At 32.7% G+C, this 18418-nt stretch overlaps 2 protein-coding genes and 1 long non-coding RNA gene across 4 annotated transcripts; 1 reads left to right on the forward strand and 2 right to left on the reverse strand.

The window, feature by feature from the left end:
• On the reverse strand, nt 2124–3639 carry LOC108661204. Its single transcript, XR_001926944.1, has 2 exons — nt 3601–3639; nt 2124–2497 (listed from the first exon to the last, which is right to left on the reverse strand). It is a non-coding gene; the product is annotated as an uncharacterized LOC108661204 (long non-coding RNA).
• On the forward strand, nt 7284–10574 carry LOC18606172. 2 transcript variants are annotated; one of them, XM_018117902.1, is made up of 3 exons: nt 7284–9014; nt 9204–9418; nt 10384–10574. In XM_018117902.1, exon 1 carries the CDS (start codon nt 7547–7549, stop codon nt 8843–8845), a length of 1299 nt encoding a protein of 432 aa, XP_017973391.1. In that variant the 5' UTR covers nt 7284–7546; the 3' UTR covers nt 8846–9014; nt 9204–9418; nt 10384–10574. The 2 variants fall into 2 exon arrangements, with proteins under 2 accessions (XP_017973391.1, XP_007039696.2); XM_007039634.2 differs by lacking the exon at nt 10384–10574 and having other exon boundaries at nt 9204–9421.
• LOC18606174 (GATA transcription factor 26) lies at nt 10803–16355 on the reverse strand. The gene is made up of 8 exons (XM_007039636.2): nt 15803–16355; nt 14255–14617; nt 13259–13688; nt 12836–12908; nt 12480–12583; nt 12038–12224; nt 11817–11931; nt 10803–11483 (listed from the first exon to the last, which is right to left on the reverse strand). The coding sequence occupies exons 1-8, from the start codon at nt 15840–15842 to the stop codon at nt 11179–11181; spliced, it is 1617 nt and encodes a 538-aa protein (XP_007039698.1). The 5' UTR covers nt 15843–16355; the 3' UTR covers nt 10803–11178.

The raw sequence follows: 18418 nt of genomic DNA on the forward strand, positions 1-18418 counted from the left end.
ACATTAGATCTGTCACTTCCTTACTAGATTTGATCGCGAGACCATTAGATTTAGCATTCCCACAACGTCAATGAGCACAAGATTGCATTAGAAGGGCGCAACTTGGTGCTCTAGCGATTAGCGTAAAGAGGCACTGTTTACCGCTTTGCAAGAAAAGAAAATAGTGAAAATAGTGGAGAAAGAATAAAAGTATATGAGACATTTCACATTTGCCTGTTAATGCCGTTTACGCATTTGAGACGAACTGTTTATTTTGGATACTAATTGACTCATGTGAAATTATGGTCACAACTTAAAAATTAAGGTATTTTACCCTTAATGGAAACACTAACAGTTAACTAACGACAAAATAGGGTCACCCCTTGAGTTAAGCCACCCAAGCAAGGGCTTTAGGGTCCCAATTTGAAGAGGTCTTATAAATTTATAATATAATTAATTATATTAAAAATATATAAAAATAATAAATAATAAAATTACCTATTTTCTCATTTTCTTAATTATGTGTTTAATAAATCTCAATTTTCTATTACTTTCTAATTTCTATAATACTATATTATTTCCAATCAACTAACGGTCATATATATTTAATCATCTCTAACAACTATTTTTTTCTTACTTTTTTCTGTTATTTTCAATTAACATATTTAATGATTTTTAACAATTTTTTTCTTATATATAAAACCAATTATTTTTTTTTCAATGTATAATACCTACTTTTGAATTTTTCTTGTCTCATTTGCTCTTTTTTCCTTCTTCCTTTAACTTTAGTTTTCTTCCAAAGAATACACAAGAAATCTACTATGTTATTATCTTCATAAAACTATTAGCCTCGTTTGTGGTTTGCAATAAGCATTCAACAATTAGGCACTATTATTTTAATATTTACAATTTTTTTTTACTTTAACTTAGAATTTATATTATATTGTTATATTATCTTTACTTTATGTAATAGTTGATTTATTTGAATTAAAAATTTTGATTTTTTATTTTGTATTAGCCATTTAAAATATATACAAATTTTGCAACTCAAAAAGTTATAATAATAAAATTTTAATAATTTTTTTTAATTTCAATAAAAAAATACCTCATTAAATATTTCGCTTTAGGCTTTTGAACTTATTGAGCTGCCCCTGCAACAAAAGTTATGCGTCTAACAAAAAAAATTCTTTTGGAGTAAAATGTCTATTTCGAATACTAATAGAGATGCGTGAAATTATGAGCAAAACTTAAAAAAATAAAAGTGTTTTACCCAAATATAAAACCCATTTTCATAGACTTTTAAATTTTTAAGTTGATAAATGTTGAATAAAAAATATTTTTATTATCATTTAATTAAATTAGATTATGATATTTGTCTAAGCCCTATAACTCAACAATTCAACTTAAGACGAGTGGCCATCAATCTTTTTTTTTTAGATACGATTGATCACCAAAGTAAATTTGTCACAATCCGGAACTCTCATCGAGCCATTGACAACCGTCGCGACGTCCCGATAGGCACTCATTACCCCAAATGTCGATTGGAACCCCACAAGGCTTAGCATCAGCTTTCGCATATCCCTAGTGAGCGACAATTATTAAATCCCGCATTTCAAAAAAAATAATAAGTCATTTCCAAATCAAGATAATAAAATATTATTTTTTTGCTCATATGGGCATTTTTGTCATTTTTCTTCAAAAATATCGAAACCCGTCAAAAACATTGTGTGTGGGTGAAAAACACATGTTTCATAATTAAAAGTAAATTTAGATGTCTAAAATAATTATTTGAAATGAAATTATAATTATTTGAATAAAATAATAATATTCAATGAAATATTCTATTTCTAAATACAAAACAATATTTATAGAGAAATTCGTAATTTAATTTCTGTAGTGTAAAAGTTAAATATATTCATACGTACTTTAAAGCAGATAACTGAAATATAAAATTATTTTTACAGTGACACGTGGGCCTCTAACTAACCAATAAGGTGCGAGTCTGTGAACCTACAATTTTGTCGATGCAAGGCTAACTAAAGTCCTTGATGCGATCGGCTATCTACAGGCTATCCCGAGCTTGAAATGTGAGAAATTGAGAGTCGTGAGATTATAAAATCCCAGTGAGTAAACAAATACCATATAAACCATCTAAAATCGAGTAAATAAAGACAAGTAAGATATTCCATTTCAGTATATTTTTCATAACATCAATAATCAATTTACTCAAATAATCAACTTGGCTTATGTAATTCACAAAACTTGGCTTCTGCCAAAATCATTCCCAGGGATGCCTTGGCCTAGGCATCTGACTGAGACCACCAAGGCTGTTGAATGTCTTTACATCCAAAATTCTAGCCATGCCTTTGCGTTGGCTAAGTCTCACTCTCACGCGATGGTCCACGTGAAGTGCACTCAAATCTTTACCTCTAGAGAAACCCTACACACGACTCTCTAATTGAGCTAAGGTATATCTGATTCTGTGCCCCTTCTTTTAGGCTGATCCACAAAACCTCCACTACAGGGATTATGAATTATTTTATCTACCACATGATTTATAAAATCATTTTCTACATGACATGACAATTTATCGAAATCTAGCCTCTCAAGGCTAAATACATAGTATATATAATTTTGATACAAACACAGACTTTGTCATTCATGCTCACATATTGCTATAAGCCATATAATTTAAAACACAATTTATAACACAAGCGGGCAGTCTCTAATTACTCTACTTTCAAAATCAGTATTCAATTTTTCAGAAAATTTATAAAATCATTTTATAAAATCACAATTTTTCTTGAAACATAACAATTTACCATTTAAATCCATTTTTTATAAAATCACACAATTGAATAAAACTACTCTAGATAATTAAGACGATAATAAGTTTACTCACAGTTCTAGAAGTCAATGTACTCCTAATCCCAATCTTCGAGCACAATCTTTGTACTTTTACCAGTTTAATATGCTCACCACATATCCACAATATACAATACATAATTCACCACATTAATGCTTGACCATTATAAATCAATTCAGGCTCGGTGTATATGCATGATATGATATGCAACTTATCCGACTACCACTTAAATGCGGTGCTGATCTAATTTGGCCTATTACCCGATTAAATGACAATTGTGTCTGATTTGGCTCTAAATTGTTCCATTTCATTTCTAATACCTCAATTTACCAAACATTATTCAAATAACACCAATTTTAGCATCAAAACCCTCCCATTTCTTCATGGAAAAATTCGACCATCATAGTGCACTAACACCATGATTTTTCCTATTAAATTTTCTCACAATTATTCATCATTTTCTAAGCCATTTCTCTTAAAATAATAACAATCCATCACCCACACACATCAAGAAAGATTTGGCCATGAAGATTCATGAGGAAAATGGATTCTTCTCTTGTTGTTTTGCTTCTAAATATGCTAAACTAACTAAAAACACTAACATATCTTAAAATCAATTCAATCCAACATCTTTCTCTCTCCTTACCCATTTTGACCAGCCATGAATTTATCATGAAAACATGTAATTTAAGCATGAAAAATAAGGAGAAATGCATGGGAAAGGTAGATCACAAGTCAAAATAAAAAAAATTTACCTTTTGTCACTTGTTTCCTTGAATTTCCCACACTTTTCTCTTGAAATTCTTCACCTAGGGTTTTGGTTTTTCTTTTCTCCCTTTGTTCTTTTTTTTTTCTTTGTTTGGCCGGCCATATGAAACAAAATTGGCTGATTTTATGTTTATTTTAAAGCTAAATAAACAATGGATATAAACTTGACACATGTCACCTTATTATTGGTCCATGTGTCATTTCTTAACTATTAAGCTTTCTCTCTCCACCACACATTATTCAAGGGTCAAAAATGATGATAGGTGAAGACCTTATGCTGAAAAAATGCTATGGGGGTGCAAAATTACCGATTTGCCCATTGAATGACAAAATTACCATTTTACCCATGTACTCAAATTTATATTGAAATTAAAATTTTTTTCACTTCTAAACCTCAAATCATACTCCAATTAGTCAAATGGGGGCCAAAAATCTTTTCTTAAATTCTCATTTTGTCTCCAAGTGGCAAATGACCATTTTACCCCTAGATAGTGAAAATTTTGGTTTGACTTCAAATTGATCATCAAACTCCAAATCACCATTTTAAATCATTCTTAGACTGTGAAACTCTTAATTTCAACTTCAAATTCTTATTTGAACTAGTTCGATGCTTAATTGACTTAATGGTACCATTAGGGGCAATATCGTCTTTTAACAATTTCTTGAACTTCCTAAATATGCAAACATTCTATTGAACATGTAAATGACGTTGTAATTATTTTATAGAATACGGTTTGACAAAATTTATTTTACCTAATAAGATCTTAGACTTTGAATTAGGTTCTTCACAAATAGACTTTAGTAGACCAAGCAATTTAGGTTCAAGAGTTTATTTACGTATGAAAATGTATTAGCACACTCATAACATCCATTTAAGTAATACCTAATTAATTAGGTGTCTTTTAAACTTTATTGAATAAAATCTAGTTTAATATTTAATTTTATTTCCTTTATCCATTTTCTATTTTTATAATTTTCAAAGATTTTCTCACTTAAAAATTCTTTAAAAGCCACAACATTCTTAAAATTTCATCATTGAATAATCTCTATAAATTTATGAATACTCTTAATTTTTAAATGGCCTGAAAAAATAAGAATAAAAACAAAAATCAAAATCCTAAAAAAAATTCAAAAGTCATTAAATTAAGAAAGCACTTTAATCAAAATGTTGAAAAATACAAATTACACTAATTTCAATATAAGAAAATAAAAAAAAACTCACCTAATTGAGCTGAAAATCCAAAAAAAAACCAAACTAAAGCTAAGACTACCCACATGGATTCTGCAAAGCCAGATACCAAGCACGGGTCAAATTGATTAGATCCAGCCCATAAATCTACTTTTTAGCTTATGCAAAACGATGTCATATTGAAATTATTATATATCTCATTATAATATTTTTTTTATCTTATTTCTTCCTTTAATTGGAATAGTTTTTTTAAAAACTAAATCGATTCTCTTAGATTTAGGAAAAAAATAAAAAATCAAAACTCAATAACTCAAAAACTATTTTAGCTCTTCTGCTAAATACTTTTACTAGATTTTTTTTTCTCATTTGTGGCACTGGTGCTGGGTATATTTATACTCAATATGTTTTATTTTTTCTTGAATCGATTTAATGAGTTTTGATTCAATCTAACTTAATCTCTTCTAGATTTTTTTCAATTCATCTAGGATTAAGATTGATGTGAACTTATTCTTCACTTTTTCATCTTTATCTCCTTTTTTTAATTTTATTTTTTTTATATTTTTAAAATTCAATAAACACCCAAATAAAATGAGTGTCTACAATATTCCTTGTTATTATTTTTAATTATTTTAGAATAATTATGACTTTTTATATTTGTAAATAACTGTTAACTAATGATAATGAAAAATCAAAAGGACCAAAGTGCTTTTTAAAACAAGATAAGCTAAAATATACTTTAAAAGTGCATTGAGAGATTTTTGTATTTTACCCATATAACAAATGTCTCATTTGCAATTACTCTCTCACTATTTTTATACAAATAATGGTGTCAATCAAAGGCGGAGGGAGGGGGGCTAGTAAAGGCCCTCATCCCTCCTTTCAAAAGTTTCAAAAATCTATAAATTTTTTCTTAATTTGTTTTAAATATTTATAATTTCATTCTTTATTTTTAAAAATTTTATAATTTTGCATTGTCAAATATTGAATTTTTTATTTTTATCTCATCAAATTTGAAATCCGGACTCTGTTTATACTTAATTTACCCATCATTTAAGGGATTCCTTAATCTAATTTTGTTACTTACCATAAACTAATTAAATATGATGCTTTATTTTTATTTTTCTTAAGGTATGCTTTATATTCTTATTTTTATCATAATATTTATCTTTATACATATTTAATAGATGTTAAAATATATATGGACAAAATACATTTAGTAGACATCATTTGCTGATATTATATGTTAAATTGTATTATTTTTATGAAAATTTTAAGTTAAGATTTTAAGCATAAATCAGCTCAGTTATTTTCAAATTATACATTGTTTATTTTATTTTATTTATACATGTTATTTTATTAAATAAATTTGTACAAAAAGTAGTAGTACTTAATTTTCAAGCTATTGAGGCCGAGTATAGTTGCAAGCCCAGCCCAAAACCTCATACTCTTCGAGGTTTAGTCAGGCTTGGTCCGTTTGGACAAAGGCTTAGATAATTTAGGTATTAGAAGGTGATATGATACTTTGGAAAATAGATATGTGTTTACCTTTAAAAATATTATTTTATATAACAGTCTCTTATATTAGATATATAAATTTTTCTTAAATTACTAATATCAAACAAAGTCTCTAGATTCAAAAAAAAAAAAGGCATATATCTTGTATATAATTGATTTGACTGAATTTGGCATCATGAGTTAAGTAACATTAAACGTAGTTAAAGAAATTATTTAAAAACTAAAATAAAATAGTAATAATAATAAGTTGGAGGTGTTTATATCTTTTTATTTTGATATAATATTTACAAAATTTTATGAATTATTTAAATATTTATTTATTATTACGTTCAATCAAAATTTTATATATTTATTTTGAACTAAATAGGTTTTTATAACAAACCATTTACTAACTATTGTTAATCAAAATATCATTTATTAACGTAATATTAACATAATATGTTAATAGTGTGATATGCTCATATAGCACAATAACATTTTATGTTGTAAAATGACAAGTAACGTTTTGATTAATGATAGTTAGACAGTTATTAATTATAAATATTTATTTAATAAAAAATACATGTATTTGATTGAATATAATAAAAATAAAATTTTATTTAAATTTTCTTGGATAATTTAAAATTATTCTAAAGTATTATAACTTAATTTTTAATAAAACATGTCTTTTATCTAAAAAAAATACTACTTACTCTTATCACATAATTTCTTTTTTTTTTAATACAGAATTTCATTTTTTTCCAATCATACAGTAAATGGATCAAAATCTAAATTCAAAAGGTAAACGATGTGTATAACTTGATTCAATTTTTTTTAATTAGAAGGACAACTCATAGACAAATTAGTAATTAGATTTGTAATGAAATCAAATAGAAAACAAAATTTTTAGAGGAAAATTAGGAATTACTATAAGCTTAAGTATTATTTTTAAAATTTTAATCCACTTTAAATATTTAAAAATACTTGGAAAAGAAAAGGAAGTCGTCTACATCAACGGTCCTGATTTCCCGAAGCAAAAATATGAGGTGCGTCATCCGACCGTTAGTTTCCCACTTCACCAAAAAAAAGGCGGGAAATATCTTCAACAAATAAAAAATTGAAGAAATTCTTAAAAAAAAAAAAGAAGAGGAAAATTAAAAAAAAAAGGTAATATAAAAGGAATCTAAAATACAAGCTTCTGTTCAAGTTATATTTAGGTCGGTTTGTGAAAAAAGAAAAAAGAACCTCGGATGGAACCAGACGATCCTTTTGGTTGGATAACGGAGCTCTGCCAGGTGTCATCCTCTGAGGAGTCCCGCTTACGACGCTGTTCTTATTTTGGACAGTCGGATTCTGATGATTCCGACTCGAAGCAGCAAAATCCGCTCGACATCCTGGTCGCTGCCGTCGGCATCACAATAGTGACTCCTCCGGAATCACAGCAAGACGAACCGGAAAATGACACAAATACCCTTCCCGAAGACCAGGAAATCTTCCACACGCCTCCCGAGTCCAGGGCCACCTCCATCTCCACCTCTGTCGGTAACTGCAACGATGTTCGAATGATCGGCGATGATCTTGATCACGACGGAGAAACCGTGGTCGTTGATGCTGATAGTGCGGCCAGCAGGAGGGCCGTTGATTTGGGGAGTGATACGGATCTAGGGTTTTCGGAAGTGGAAGTGGATTCGACGCAGCGAATTGAAGCTAATTCGAAACCAGACGGCGCGTTTGGAAGGAAATCGGAAGAAATTAGGGTTTCAAGAAGAGGATTTTCCCCAAACGGGCAATTATCAACTGAATCTCCATCGAAAAAGTTGAAAAGTTTGGATTTTGAATCGCCAAGTGTACGTTTGGGGACTTCAAAAGGGGGAAACACAGACGAAATTTTGAAATCGTTGGAGAAATGGAACTTCAAGACAGTTAGTCTGTCTCCAAGAGCTAGTTCAGAATTAGAGCGTGAAAATCAGCAAAATTATGAAGCTAATGAAGTTGGTGAAGGAAGTGTTAGGGAAAGAAGGCTTGATATGCCGACTGATGTTACTGAGAGTGAAGAAAGAATTATGGATAGTAAAAAAAACGATAGTGAAGGAAACGATGGGGAGACAAGGCTTGACTTTTCGACTGAGGATATCGACTTTCATCCTGAAAAAGGAAATGCGGAGAGCGAAAATGAGAATGGTGAAGGAAATTCGGGGAGAAATAATAAGAGTGTGGAGGATATCGATCAGTTTAGATTCACTGGTGGGAATGGTTCGAATTCGCGTGAAATGAAGGGGAAAACTGATAAAAAAAGGGCATTGCCCTCATGGGCTAATGGGAGAATGGGGGCTGATGAGAGAGTCGAAGATAATGAAAGGGAGCCGGTCCAGGCTGATACGGATTCGGAGACACTGAGTGAGGATGTTGAGGATTCAGAGAGTTTGAGTGAGGATTTTGAGGAAATGACGCTTTTGAATGTTTTGATGGAACTGGCAAAGGCTTGTGAGGAGGATAGGAGTCTCGAATGTCTTAGTCTTTTGGAGGTTGCAGAGAGAAAAGGGATATAGTTTTTTGACCAAGTGGTAGGCCGCAGGAGAGGAGATCTAAAGGGAAGAGATAGCTGAAACTGAAAGAGTATCGGGTCTTCTTTTGGGCGCGTTTTGGCCTTTGGGTATGGATGGACGGAAAAGGTCCATAAGGAGATTGTATGAAGCTGTTTTTCTGCTACAAACGCAGGTAAATTGGAATATGTGCAGTTTTAAAACTGTAGGCTAGATTTTGTAGTTCAAGTCCATGCACTATATGGAGGCTTTGCTTGTATACAAATACAAATGAATGTTACACCATGAAAATACTTTTGTTTGTGTAAAAAGATATTTTAGTCTTTTATGCAAAACTTCGATTATGATTGTTTTCTTTGTGTAGCTCGTGTGTGCGCATGTGTGCATCCCCTGTCTCTCTGTGGGTGAGCTTCTCCACACCTGTTGATGCCTTAATTGGTTGGTCTATGGAAATGGACCATTAACGCAATATCTAGAAATTATTTGTTGTTTAAAGTCAAGCCTTGTGGATCAAAATTCAGTACCCGGGATGAAAAGTGATTTGCGCTAAAATTTGTCAAATAAGGAAACAGGTGAAAGGTACTTCTTTTTCTCCTTTTATCCCATCAATTAAGGGATGTGTAGTACTAAAGGACTTACATTTGCATCAAAGCATAGTGTGTTGCACTCTATTGCTCATTTTTCATTATAGCTCATACGTCATTTTAAAAGAATAGATACCCACTTTAGTAGGTAATTCCGGATATGCAAAGCAAAATGTCACCTGCCCTTAGCCAACAAAATAGCCCTATGGTCGGCCATGGCACATGTAGTAGTAGTAAAGTTTCTGGTGTATGTGCAGAGATGGATAATTTACCCTTTCTGATTTTTGCCTTGCACATTCTTCTTTTATTGATTTCATGTCTACCGTCAAAGGATTTAAAAATTTCCAAACCATACTTTTAGTCGAATGCCCTTCCCTCCTTCCACAAAGAAAGGAATGGTGGTCTGATCGCAGGTTTGATCTGATTTGGGTGCATTGTTTAACTTGTTTTTGAAGCCATAAACAAAGAACAATTGAGCTTGTTTTCCAAGGATAGGAAACGAGATTGAGTAGGGTTTTAAATTCAGGCCTTTAGTGTCTTTATAACCAAACAAACAGGAAGTTGACATCCTGTGCTGCCGGATGGAAACGGTCCTGGTCTCAGATTTGGACCTTAGTAGCGATGGCTTGTTGGCAATGTGACATGACTTTGAGAGTCTATGGCCATTATCAGGCACTAACGGTGATGTCAATATCATTGATTAGACATCGTTCTTAATTCTCCTCATCATAACTTATTTACGTAATTTTTCTGCCTAGCTAGAAATATCAAAGATTGCTAACGTATGATTCAACAAGCTTGCGTACACCACTTGGATTCAGCTATTCAGTTTCATGTCATGTATTTTCAGTTACTTCATGGACGTCTCTTCTTTCCTCGACTCATTTCAGCGTAAACAATGCAATCACCTATGAGCAACAGTGCAATACTTTAAAAGGCCTCCATTGCTTTTGAATGCAGGGATTTTTCCCCAACCTAAAGAAGCATGAGTTAACTTCAAGAAAGGATGACCCGGGTTGTCAACTTCAAGCACACTCGTTGGGGCAGTTCAAACAACCGTTAGTGTGGCTTTCTATCGATTTCCTTGAACGACCAGTCATGCACACTACTCATCAAATGGAATAGTCTTAACGCAAAACTAATCGGAGGTTTGCCTACTTAAATTCTGCTTTCCATCACATATTCACATTCGAAAGCGACCACCTCAAAGACACAATCCTTTATCCCTTTGGACCCTTCCCCCCACCTTTCTTATCCTAGGGTGATTGCTTGAAAGGACAAAGATCTTACCAACAAGGTCCCTACAATCAAATGATATATGCAGGTATCCAGTATACTTCAAAAGGCACCAATAAAGGCTAGATGGTGATTCCTTAGCATGCAGTAAAGCTATTTTCATATCCCTTTTATTCTATTTTTCTTTCCCCACTCAGCAAAACCAAAGGGGAATTAACCAAGGGGTATATAAAATTATGTTTCTATGCAAAAACTACATTTGCATACAAAACTCTGGAAATACCACCTCTTCTGCATTTTTTGAGCTATATTATACAATCTGTTGTCAACCTATACAAAAAAACCCACCCTAAATTCATCCCTTAGCATTCCAAGTTTTAAAAGGTCAAGGGGAAAAAACAGCAACCATCAAACCTCATTCACAGACTTCGGTGTTTGGCATGCAAAATATGTCGACCCCACTCATGGGATCTTGCAGAAGGAGCAGACCTTTATAGTTCTAGTAATTAACAACCATTGCTAGGGATGGACAAGATGTGGGTGTGCTGAGCTACTGCTAGTGCTTGCCTGTTGGCCAAAACTTAAAGTAGGATGAAGCAGTTCTGCCTGGGGGAATGAGCCGTTGGATGGCACATCCAGCAGCAAATCATGGTCAGAACTTTCGTCAACAAAATGGAGAGAATCCAGCATGAGAGAGCTACCATCAGGAGGCAAAGCGAATAGGCTTCTTGGACTAAAGCAAGAACCATCATTGTCTATGAGCTCTTTGTTTTCATAAGTTGTCTTCATGATCACCCTTTTGGGGCTCTTTAAAGTCCTCGCTTCTGAAAAATGAAAAACATATTTTCTTGAGCTAAATGGCAGAGTAACTAGTAACAATAGCAATAGCATGATTAACACTCGACTTAAAGGTCAAATTTATTCAGTTTCGGAGAAACTTACTTCATATGGCTTCATGTTATTAGCTTCCACCCAATTTCATTATTTATTGATTGATCTGTATAATTTTTCTGACTCTGGTTTTATTACTTTTTCTTGTCATAGAACCTGAGTTGGGTTATTTTCAATTTAAAATTCAATGAAGCCGTCTAATCTTTAATATAGTCTAACATGATTTATTTCGTACAAAGTAATATCAGCAGAGAAAATTTTCAAACCTGGAAAATTTTGACTTTGGCTGTCACGTGATCTCTTCATAATTATCATATTATTTGATGTAATGGCATTTGGTCCTCTAGCAATGGCAGACCCTCCAGTACCACTTCTATATTTCTGCAGCTAAAGAAATGCTAATAAACTAAGATATCTACTAGGCAAAGTAAGTTAATTGTCAATAAGTTCATGCTAAGATATCCCGGTTTAAGAAACCAATTCAAACCTTAAGTACATTATGGCGTTCCACCCAGTGGGATTTTGTCAAATTGAATAATGCAAGTCTTTTCAAAGTCTTACAGTCTTCAGCTTTCACCCCTGGGACGGAGATATTAAAGACCCCTTCCTCAAGCAGTTGCTGAAAGTAACATAAGTTCTCCTTGAATTGAGGGCTATCAAACATGCTCTTGAGGCTGCAGGTGCAAGGACAACAATAAGTGATTCCTGGTCATGTTTCCAACTATAGGTCATCTCTTTAGTTATATAAAGACCATTACTGGTTTTCAAAACCTTTTCCCTTTTTCTTTTCCTCAGTTATCTAATTTCCAGAATACATGCATCAGATAATATTGAATAAAAGCAGGATTATTATCAGCCTATGCATTCGCACAAAACATGAAGAGGAAAGATGTTATTTTCCCTCCTTGATAAAAGAGTAAAAAAAATACCTGTCAGGGAGTTTGACAATGTCAAGTGGAGGTAGATACTTCAGTAACAGCTGCTGGTCCTCATTTGTTATGTGTTTCACAAACTCCTCAAAGTTGAGAATATCCTGCACCACACAAAAATATAACCACATAATGGAGAATGAACATACATGTAATGATGTGAATTGTTCATGGTAACTCAACACTTCACTTAAGACAGAGCAACTATGTGAAAGATTCGTTAAACATCCAGAGTCCCTACAAAATTACAGGTTCCTAGTGCTTGATTGAGATTTTTTTTACAATATAGCACATTTAGTTCTAAAGATTTTCCCCTATGAAAAACAAATAAAGAAAAAAGAAAGAAGAGGACTTACATTTAAATCTATGTTACACAGTGGTGACTTATGACTTTCCAGGATTAATGATTTTTCATGTTGAACTTTGTCCCTGCCAAATTTATAAAGGAAAAAATTTATTAAACAACATGAAAGCACCATCTCCAATTTCTCCTCACATTCCGCAGCAGCTATAAGCTTATCTTATGGCCCATCACTCAGAATGACACTTGATACTCAAACATCTTTCTGAAATCCTGCAGTGCCAAAGACATTCCTACTTGGAGCTTTTGAGATAAATTCCATGCCTCATATCATTGCAGGAAATGTAACTTCTCTACTCCCACAAATATATTTATCTTAACCTTTTTGAGTGGGCATGGTAAAATTTCAAAATATCAGAGTTAATGAACCACATGGTCTACACCTATGCTTGTTTCATATTGTAGTGAAAAGATTTACCTCTTAAGTTGCTCGTGCTGCATCCCTTGTCCAGCAGGGTTCTTAGCCTTCTCAAATCCATGTCCTGAAAATTTGATGCCCTCACTATCATTATGTGTAGGGAAGCTTGAAGAATGTGAATAAGCCTCGTTCATTGAATATTGTTTGTTTTCAACTGAGAGTGAGCTAGCTTCCGATTCCTCTTCTCGAGCTATTGAGCTTGGATGTCTAATTAGAACGCTTCCATGTCCAATCTCAACAGAAACCATGGGTGTTTCACTCTCAAGAAGCAAATCCTCCTCTGAAGATCCAGAGAAGTATGAAGACTGTTCATGTAAAATAGTATATAAATCTTTTGTAAGCTTCTCAACAGGAGATGGCTTTGGACGATTTACACAGGTTCTTTTCTTAGAAGGTACCATGGAGTCCCACACGTTTGATTGAGCAGGCCCTACAGAAATGTAAAAAAGAAGACAAGTTAAAATCAGTATTTCAGACCATTTAAAAGTATAAACATGAAGCTAGAATGAAGCCATTGGCATTAGTCAAGATCAAGTAGACAAAGGAGATAAAATCTGAGTATGCCGATTAAAACGCCATGATGAACCACTGAAGGAGAAGATTCAATATAATAGCAAGAGGTATAATCTGAAAAACATTGTCAAAAACATTGTCTCCACTCTCCACTTATAACCACAGTTTCAGTATAGTGATCTCAAAGATATGAAAACCTTTTCACTTCAGTTGTTCATTGGGAAAAACATTCGGAAACCATGTGCATCAGAGAATAATGATCACATTTTTGGGCAGATATACAACCATTTCCCTGAATCATTTTGGATTACACCAAGGATGGAACTCATGAATCTCCAATGAATTTGCAAGATGGACTGAGATGTTCCATTGAATTTAATATATGGTCCACTAGGACTCTTTTCTTTCGTGACAAAAAAAAATGCAATTTACTCTTGTACGGTCAAAACAGCAATGAGGAACACTGATGGCATTGTGTCCAACCTGTCAAGTCACTAGCATCTCCACTGCCAAATTGAGCACAGCTTTCAGAATTAGATATGGCTGATCCGGAACTTGATCTATTACTTGTATCTTCATCCACAAACTTACGGAAGCCCTGGTTGTAATCAGGGGCAACTACTGCTGTATCATGATTTGGCTTTCTTTTCAGCAGTTTTATTTCTTTATTCTTATTTATAGATATGCTCTTCACTCTGGACGCCCTATGATCCTCATAATCATCAGGTTCAACCCGAGCATGAAGTGGAGTATAGTTCGCAAGTGTCCCTTTAGTCCTCCACCGTGAACCGCATGCATTGCACAATACTGGCTTCTCAGGAGGTCCATTGCGCCAAAGAGGAGTACCTATCACAATACATTGTTGTTAGTAAGTATAGATTGATTTTGGACAAAGAGATATCATAATTCTGATATACTTATGGTACACTAAAATAAGTTTTTTTTATCAAACAAGCTGACATAAGTTGAGTTGCAGTAATTGGTACAAACACACTAAGTTTTAAGATTATAAACACTTCAAATGTTTGAAAAATGTTGCAATGAGTTTAACACTCAGGAGTCTTTCAGAGAGTTTGAAAGCAAATGACACTGATGAGGTTGAACTGTTTCAAGGCTTAAGAGGCAAAACAATGAACTTCAAAATAAAATAGAATGTTCTCCAGAACTGAAAAAGAACAAAACATTGGTTTAAAACGAATTCAAGTGCAGTTCCTGAAAAGTGGTTCACAATAGAATTCCAATCCAGTGGAGATCGACAAGTCTTATCAACAAAGACCAAAAAAACGTTTCAAACAAACATGAGAGTATTTGTTCATTGGCATTGAATTTTAAACAAGAGCTTATTCAAAAGGAGAAAAATGAGCAGAAACTCAGTGGCAAGTGTACAAATGAAGGATTCAAAAACAATGGCGTTGCAAGAAAATAAAGCCCTTTCAATTGAATCAAAGAGGACTGAGGTTTGACTTGATACCGAGGTTATAAACATCTATGGGAATGGGAAAGCAATACCAATTTAATGTTGAATCTGAAACTGCCCAGAATTCAACAACATAGACTCTGCAATTCCCCATTATCCAATAGAATTCAACCTGACTTCCCTTTTGTGAGATATGCTAGAACTTTGAACAAGAGTCAAAGACCAACCCATGAGATATAAGACTGAGAAAATGAATGAGGTTGAAAGAAACAATTGAATTCAAAAACAAACTTCAAGTTCAAAGCTTTACATGGATTGAGAAAAAGGACACCTGTTGTTCTAAATCCATATACAAACAGAATAACACAAAGAACAGCACATATTCTAAAATTTATTATCTTTGTCCATGTAATCTGTTCCTTTTCAACATACAGTTATTCCCCTTCCAAATTCCAATGATAAAATTATTTATCCAAGCATATGAGATCATACAACAAAAATACTGATTTATAGAGAAAGGTTGAACGTTTACTCATATCCAAGAACTCAAAATTCCTTTTTTCTTTTTCTTTAGCTTCATATTCAAAAAGTTAACTGGAGAAACAAGAACTCACTTGTAACTCCACAGTGATAGCAAGGCCCTTGCTTGCCCATGTCTTTCTCTTTTGCTCGAGTGAAGAGAAATAAAATTAAAAAGGAAAATTTTTTAAAATAACAAAGAGGAAAAAATTAAGAAAAACAAGAAAAATTTATTATTGACAAAAACTTTGACTAAAAACTGAAAAGTTTTCTTGTGTATAAATTTGATTGGTTTCTTCAAGCTTTATACGACATATTCAACTGGGTATTAAAGGCTTTTTCTGCAACAACCCAGAAAGCTAGTTTTAGTTTGCAGAACAAAGCAAAATACAACCCAGAAGAGTTCTATGTCTTGTTTATCAGTACAAGAAACATAAATTAAAAAAAAAACAATAAAAATTAAGGCCACCCAAAAAAATCAGGAAGAAATGGAAGATTTTAGAGATGGGTATTTCAGCTTGGAATCTGTACAATCCAATGGAGAGAACAAAAGGTGAAGACTATTTGAGAGGAATCTAATAAATGGCTGTGAAAAGAGGAAGGTGAAATGGGAAGAAAGAGAAAGAAAAGAAAGAGAAAGAGAGAGAGATAGTAGTGTGTTTTGTGTTTTGTGTATATATGACCCCTTCCCTTTGTATTTTATATCAAGTAAAAATAGTTCAGCTTTCTTTATATTTTCCTTTTCTATTCCTCTTTAATTAATTTCTTCCTACAATTTCATGTCAAAACATTAAAAAAATTAGTAAAAAATTTTAAAAAAAATATTCAAAGAAGGTTACGGGAATATTATTGCATTTGCTCTGTTGACTAGAGACTTTTCAGCTTTGTTTTATGTCTATAAAATTCCCAGAAAAATAGAATTTTGCAAACTAAATGATTGTTAAATAAAAAAATAAAGGAGAAAGAAACAAAGAGAGTTCGTTTGGCTTCTTTCCTTTTTTTCTTTTTTTTAATATATTTTTATGTGGTAATTTAAATTTATTTATTTATATTCCTGTTTGTGTATGTGATACATGATGTCGATAATATAATTTTTTTTGGTGGGTCTTTTCTTAAAAGAGAATGAACCTAATCTCCACCGTCCCGCGTGATGATCACTGTCACAACCCATTTATACTCCGTCAGATTTAATTAAAAGCATCGTCAAATTGGGTCCCACTCGATGAAATTATTATTATTATTATTACTATTTTTTTTGCTTTCGCTTTGTGATTTACTTAGATCTAAGGGATGATTCAAAGGGGGCGGAGAGGCTGTGACTCTTTTGTATAAAGCAAAAGTCCAAATACAAACTCCGTGAAAAAATAAAATAAATTTGAAAACAAAGGCAGCAAGGGGAAATCTAGCCACTAGATCAAAAGGATTATGACACAACCAACAGATTACGAAATCATGTTCCAAATCCGACGGCCGAAGATCATCAATCCTTCTGCACTAACTCATCGGATGGGTCCATTTTGCCCAAAAAAGTCATGCCTAATGTCCAGGTACCATGACTTTCATTTACTTCATATTTTATTCATTTTATTCTTGTATTTTTGTTTATTTATACATGCCGTATAGTACGCGTCATAATCATGTGCTAAGTGTACATGACAAATCTCTACCTTTGATTCAGTCACCTAATCTATCAGATGGGTCCAATCACAGAATTCTTTTTCAATTCAATATTTGCAATTAATTTTTCAATAAAAATATATTTACTTGCAAAATTTCTCGTAATTATGCCATATTTTGACATTCAGCAGCCCACCAATGCGGAAAGGTTAAACTAGGAGAATAAAATGGGTAAAGGAAGGTTAAATATTTCCTTGCATAAAAATTTAAAAAAAAAGGAGAAAATAAAATAATTGGAAAAATATGTTTTCATTGGTGGGTCCCAAGAAGAACTCATAACTGCTGGTCCTTGATCGACCGGTTCTTCTCCTTCGCTCCTTTTATTATACTAGCTTACTTCATAGACTCCTTTTTAGGCAAATATAATGTGTGAACCGCTCATACCATAACATTTATTTCTGGTAGTATTTAATTTATTTATAAAATTTTAGAACAGAATTTTTCTGTTTTTAAGTAATAGTTAAATCTTCTTTATTTTAATTTATATATATGTATATATATTGCATAAAATCAACTTCGATTATTAATAGTATGGCCAATTAATGCATTTTGTGGGTCCAAATACTTGATATAAAATGAACTGCCACGTGTAAAAATGCAGTACTAAGGTGCATGATTGAAGCCATGCGCTGGAACACAGGAAGTTACCAATCCTTAATTTTAAAAGAAAGAAAAAGAAAAAGAAAAGGAAAAACAGAAGCCGTCTTTGAGAGGGCAGGAAGACCTAATCTCCGGTGTAACCAATGAACTAATTTCTCTTTTTGGTTTTTAATGGAAATAGATATCCCAAAGCAAAAGCATGCTTAAATTTACAGATTGGCCACCTTATTGGGATTTTTCTTATGAATTTATTTATTTTTACTGAAATTCCCATATAATCCCTTCACCAACTACTCCACTGTTTTCAGTGCTAATATTATGGTGGAACATCAAAAAAGTGCTAAAATGTGGTGTTTATGATGTTGTCATTAGCACTAGAAAAGTCAGTTTAATCACCTAAATCCCTTTCTAAGGCTATCCTTAATGGAATTTTA

The sequence above is a fragment of the Theobroma cacao genome, chromosome 3 (genome assembly GCF_000208745.1).
Source record: "Theobroma cacao cultivar B97-61/B2 chromosome 3, Criollo_cocoa_genome_V2, whole genome shotgun sequence".
Lineage (NCBI taxonomy): Eukaryota > Viridiplantae > Streptophyta > Magnoliopsida > Malvales > Malvaceae > Theobroma > Theobroma cacao.

Bases quoted from the DNA above. Each gene is read 5' to 3' on its own strand.
- LOC18606172 (XM_018117902.1), top strand. From the start codon at position 7,547: ATGGAACCAGACGATCCTTTTGGTTGGATAACGGAGCTCTGCCAGGTG.
- LOC18606174 (XM_007039636.2), bottom strand. From the start codon at position 15,842: ATGGGCAAGCAAGGGCCTTGCTATCACTGTGGAGTTACAA. The intron at 13,689-14,254 runs GTTGGACACAAT...ACATTTCTGTAG, and splicing joins AGATGCTAGTGACTTGACAG to GGCCTGCTCAATCAAACGTG. The intron at 12,909-13,258 runs GTAAATCTTTTC...TAAATTTGGCAG, and splicing joins CAGCACGAGCAACTTAAGAG to GGACAAAGTTCAACATGAAA.